The sequence below is a fragment of the Dendropsophus ebraccatus genome, chromosome 1 (genome assembly GCF_027789765.1).
Source record: "Dendropsophus ebraccatus isolate aDenEbr1 chromosome 1, aDenEbr1.pat, whole genome shotgun sequence".
NCBI classification, from domain to species: Eukaryota; Metazoa; Chordata; class Amphibia; order Anura; family Hylidae; genus Dendropsophus; species Dendropsophus ebraccatus.
In genome coordinates, this window is record NC_091454.1 from 226,757,252 (window position 1) to 226,762,884 (window position 5,633).

The window sequence follows — 5,633 nt, forward strand, 5'->3', positions numbered from 1 at the left end:
CATGTGGGCATAATGTGCCATATGGGCACAGGGCAAGTCACCAAAGGGACAGAGCGCCATTTAGAGGCTGGAATGGAGGATGGAGGCCATGTCGCCAATTACAAAGCTCCTGTGCTGCCAGGACAGTAGAAACCCCCGACAAATGACCCCATTCTGGAAACTACACCCCATAAGGAATCTAACGAGGGGTGCAGTGAGCATATGGACCCCACTGGTGACGGGCACTTACGTAGAACATGTGCCGAGAAAATAAAAAATACAATTTTTTTTCATTTTCACGTCCCAAATGTGGCCGTCACCAGGGGGCCATATCCCCGCTGCCCCCCTTCTTAGATTCCTTATGGGGTGTAGTTTCCAGAATGGGGTCACTTGTGGGGGGTTTCTACTGTCCTGGCCGCACAGAGGCTTTGTAATTGCATCATGGCATCCTCTAATGGGAATGGCGGCCATACCTACTTAGCTGGGGAAAAGGGACAATTCTAATTTATTTGGGGGTATTAGGCCAATTATTAGTTTATAAGGTTGGAAATGACAGGTGTCCATCAAATTCAACCTGTGTTGATCCAGAGGAAGGCAAAAAAAAAACCTCGTGAGGCAGACGACAGTAGCCTCATCACAGGGAAAAAATTCCTTCCTGACTCCATAATGGCGATCAGAATAATCCCTGGATCAACGTGACCCCTGAAATAGAAATAAGGGACAGAATTTAGAAAATGTAGAACCCCAATGACGTGTGGTGCACCTTGGAGCGATCCAGTATGCAGAGGTCGGGGCGATCAGGACAGGCGTCACACTGGAAAATGGTGTCCTTCCTGATCCCCCTGTTACACCACACTCTGCACTTCTTCTGGGGTCTCCCTTTCTCCAGTGTGGGGGACGTCACCTGGAAAATGTTGTCCTGGTGCGATACGGGGTCCTTCATATCCAGAAGCGCTGGGTCCGCTCCATGGCTGCTAAATATTAGGGCGCTATTACTACTTCTGATATGTTCGAATCGTGCCGCAAGCTACAGTAGCTCGGGCAGCAAGAGACCAGAGGAGGGGGTGCTGGTATAAAAGTTATCCCCGTACAGGTGGTAACCTTTATCCAGCAGTGGGAAGATCAGTTCCCGGACGATCTTCCCACTAACTCCGAGGATGGGGGGGGAGGGGGCATCTGGGGGCTTGATTCGGGTGTCCCTTCCTACATACACTCTAAGGGTACATGCACACTGCGGAATCGCGACAGATAACCCTTCGTGCATTCCGCAGTTGGCACCCACCGGCGGACTGATGCAGGCACACGTCTCCGTCCGTGTCATAGACTCCATTCTATGCACGGACGGATTCCGCTCTCCGTCCAACGTGTTCATTCTTTGGATGGACGACGGATTCCGCCCGTGCATAGAATGGAGTCTATGACACGGGTGGAGACATGCGCCCGCATCAGTCCGCCGGCGGGTGCCAGCTGTGGAATGCACAAAGGATTATCCTTCGCCATTCCGCAGTGTGCACGTACCCTAAATCTGTAAGTGTACCCTGAGGTACTCTCACACAGTTTGTAGAATTTCACACCATACAGTCATCTCTTATTGGGACGGTACTGGCGGAAAAGACGTGTCTGGGGGGCAGCGTACGCTACGCTACCCCCAGACACGTCACTGGATGATGAGGATGATGAGGATGAATGGAGGAAAGAAGGATCCCCCACATTCATCCTTACTGGCTGTTTCGGTGTCCGAGCCAATAATAACGTATGCGTCCGACACCGAAAACACCCTGGGGGCCATCTTTATACGGGGACTAGTATATGGGGTATGTAGTGGTGTAGTGTCAAACTTTATTCAATGTAGTGTAGTGTAATGTAGTGTTTTTTACGTGTTTTTTTACAGTAAGTATAAAAAAAAAACCTACGCTAACAAAGGAGTTGCTGATAAATGCCGCACTTATGTGCGGCACTTATCAGCAGACCGTGGCAGTAGAATATAGAAAAAAAACACCCTACGCCAAAAAGGAGGAGTTGCTGATTAGCAGCGCACTTTCGTGCGATGCTGATCAACACTCAGCGGCGATAGGGTGCGGAAAATAGAAAAAAAAAAATTTGAAAAAAAAAAAAAAAACTTTCTACATTCTGAACATCCCTGTAGCTGCTGATAAGTGTATTACACATATCAGCCGCTAGAGGGCAGCAGAGCGCAAAATACGGAAAGAGCCGACGCTGGAGCCGAAAATAGCCGAGAGAAGCCGAACGTGACGTCACGGAAGAAGCCGAAGACCCGAACGAAGACGAGGATGCCGCGAACCCGGAAGACGCCGATCAGGAGCCCGGGACAGGTGAGTAATGTACAAATACCTGCTCTGGACCCCTCGGCTACCTAGCTGAGGGGTCCAGGGCAGGTATTTACTATTTTGTGGGACTCTGATCGCCGTGCCACCGGCCCGATCGCCGTGAACGGCCAGCCGGCCGTTCACGGCGATCGGGCCGGTGGCACGGCGATCACCATTACTTTTTACAGTAATGGCGGTCGGTGCCGTCCTCGGACAGCACCGACCGCCATTTTTTTCCTGGTCATCGGGTCGCCGATGACCCGGAAAGGTTCCGATCGCCGCTATTGGCTGATCTGAATTGATCAGCCTATAGCGGCGATCGTAAGCACGGGGGGTGTTAACCACCCCCCGTGCCGTGAAGCTAAGATGGCCTGCTATGATTTATAGCAGGCCATCTTCCCCGACCGCTGTGTGTGAACACGCAGCGATCGGGGAAACATCGGGCGTAAATTTACGCCCTGATGCGCCAAGTACCAGGGCGCGAGGGCGTAAGTTTACGCCCGATGTCGTTAAGGGGTTAAAGATTAATCAAATTGTTTAACAGCATAACATAACATGGTGCCAAAACTGCTTTGAGCTCTGGAGTCCTGGACCTCTTAAAACCCATTTGTGTCTACTTCAAGACATGAATAGCAGATCCTTTAAATCTGTAAGGTGTTAGATGCAGCCTTCATAGATGGGACTTTTTTTTCCAGAAAATCCCACGGATGATCAATCATCTTGGGAGGCCGAGTAAGGTTTGAAGGCTGAGTAACTAGAGTGATCTCTTTGTCCTGTTCCTCATTCCTGAGCAATGTCTACCGATACATGTCACAGAAATATCCACATGATTCAGGGACCCAAGGTCTCTATAAAAACAATGAACCAACCCATTTCTGTCCATTTGGTCTTCTTTCCATACTGCATTGTGGTCTCATCTCTTCTAGAAGTTATACACACACACACACACACACACACACACACACCACCACCACCACCATCCCCATGACATATAAAAGCATGATTCTTCAAACCAGGCTGACTTCTGGTAACCAGGCCAATTATTGTCAACCTTAGATGTGGACAGGGATCAGCATAAGAGCTGGGGCTGGTCTGCAGCTATGGAGGTAAAGACACAGCAAGATGTGATGTTCTATGTCATCTAACACCAGTTGTTGTTTTTCTTTTCACTGTGAAAGGATATAATGATATAAAGTTACAGTAGTGAACACAGCTTATTTTATATTATCTTTTTATGTTTTTTTTTGGTCTACATAAAGAAGACCAACAAGACGGAGGTCACAGAGTTCCGTCTCTTAGGATTTCAGGTCAGTCAAGGTTTAAGACTTTCCCTCTTCTGCCTGTTCCTTGTGGTTTATTGCCTGATAATATGTGGGAACCTCCTGATCATCATCCTGGTGTCCACCAGCAAGATCCTCCACACCCCAATGTACTTCTTCATCTCACAACTCTCCATCAGTGACATCTTATTATCTACAGATATTGTCCCCAACCTGCTCCACATCCTACTGAATAATGGGGCGACCATTACTTTTATTGGTTGTATGACTCAGTTTTATTTCTTTGGTGTCTCCGCAATATTTGAATGTTTCCTACTGGCTGTGATGTCCTATGACAGATATGTGGCCATCTGTAATCCCCTCCGGTACTCCTCCATTATGACAAGTGGAAATTGTGTGATATTGGCCGCCATCTGTTGGTTCTTTGGATTTTCAAATACTTTGGTTTACACCATAACAACAGTAAATCTTACCTTTTGTTGTCTAAATATCATTGACCATTTGTTCTGTGACATTGTTCCATTACTAGAACTCTCCTGTTCAGACTCCTTCATTGTTCAGTTAGAGATTGATGTTACAGGTATTCCAGTCATCTTCATTGCAACCACAATTATAGTGGTGTCTTATACTTATATGGTTTCAGCAATCTTAAGGATCTCATCCAGTACTGGTAGACAGAAAGCCTTCTCCACCTGTAGCTCCCACCTCATTGTGGTCTCTATATACTACTGGACTATATTTGGTGTTTATGTTATCCCAACAAATGGGCGAACCGTAACCATGAGTAAAATCCTCTCCCTGCTATATACTGTGTTTACTCCTTTGGCCAACCCCATTATATACAGTCTAAAGAATGGAGACATTAAAAAATCTGTACAAAACATGATGAAAGTGATTGATCTGATATAATAAATAATAGGAAAAGGACCAAATTTAAGCATTGTTATTCATATACCTTGTAGACTGATGACCTTCAGCTTTCTCAAGAACTTTTTTTTTCTTCTTAGTTCTTTTCTTGATGATCTGTTTGCCCTGGAGCTCTCCTGTCTTGAAGAATACCCTTACTATTGTGGTGCAATGAGCTCTTCCCTCATCAGAATGATAGAAACTTCCATTAGTTAAAGGGAAACTGACAGCACACAAATGCATACAGTGCAGACAGATCAACAGTCTTGAAGGAGTTCCCAGAGATGCTTAGCACTGATGTAAAAACATCATTTATTTTGGACTGAAAGTGTCACAAAGGCGATCATGTCTGACGAAGGGAGTTAGACTCTCCAAAGCTTACAATCAAATCTACTCAGTTAGCCTCAAAAAGGTATCGCCTGATTTCTTCTCTATTCTAAAGGCGATCTGTGACAATGTCAGATCTCGTCCCATTAGCCGCTGTGTCTGTAGTCCTGAAGACACAGCAGTGGATGGAGAGAGGAGCTGGAGCTGACAGGATCACAGACCCGCCTCTATGACACTTTAACCCCTTAAGGTCTGAGCCAATTTTCAGTTTAGTGTTTTCCTTTTTCTCCTCGTGTATATAAGGCCATAGTGCTTGTATTTTCTCACCTAGAACCCACATGGGCCCTTATTTTTTGTGTCACTAATTGTATGTTTTATTTGGAGGGGGGAGTGTTTACGTCGTTCACCCTATGGTAAAACTGACATGCTATATTTGTTCCTAAAGTTGTTACGATTACAATGATATGCAACCTGCATAACTTTTATTTTATATGACAGCTTTTAAAAAATGTTCCTTAATATTGCTCTATTCCCATCCTTATAACGCTTTTATCCTTTGGTCTATGGGGCTGTGTGAGATGTCATTTTTGATTCATGATCTTTACTTTCTGTCGGTACCTTACTAACTTTTTGATCACTTTTTATTACAATTTTTCTGGATTTGATTCGACCAAAAATGCACAATTTTGCACTTTGGATTTTTTTGGCGCTTTTTCAATTATTTATTAATAGTGATGAGCGAATACTAAAATGCTCGGGTGCTCCTTACTCGAGACAAATATGTCCCGATACTCGAGTGCTCGTTTCAAGTAAC

General features: G+C 45.5%; 1 protein-coding gene across 1 annotated transcript; it reads left to right on the forward strand.

Annotated features, from left to right (window-relative positions):
* The first annotated feature begins 2,767 nt into the window (after positions 1–2,767).
* Positions 2,768–4,495, forward strand: LOC138785799 (olfactory receptor 1G1-like). The gene is made up of 2 exons (XM_069962131.1): positions 2,768–2,794; positions 3,566–4,495. The coding sequence occupies exons 1-2, from the start codon at positions 2,768–2,770 to the stop codon at positions 4,493–4,495; spliced, it is 957 nt and encodes a 318-aa protein (XP_069818232.1).
* Positions 4,496–5,633: the final 1,138 nt, after the last annotated feature.

Bases quoted from the DNA above. Each gene is read 5' to 3' on its own strand.
- LOC138785799 (XM_069962131.1), top strand. From the start codon at position 2,768: ATGCGCCAAGTACCAGGGCGCGAGGGC. The intron at 2,795-3,565 runs GTAAGTTTACGC...GTCTACATAAAG, and splicing joins AAGTACCAGGGCGCGAGGGC to AAGACCAACAAGACGGAGGT.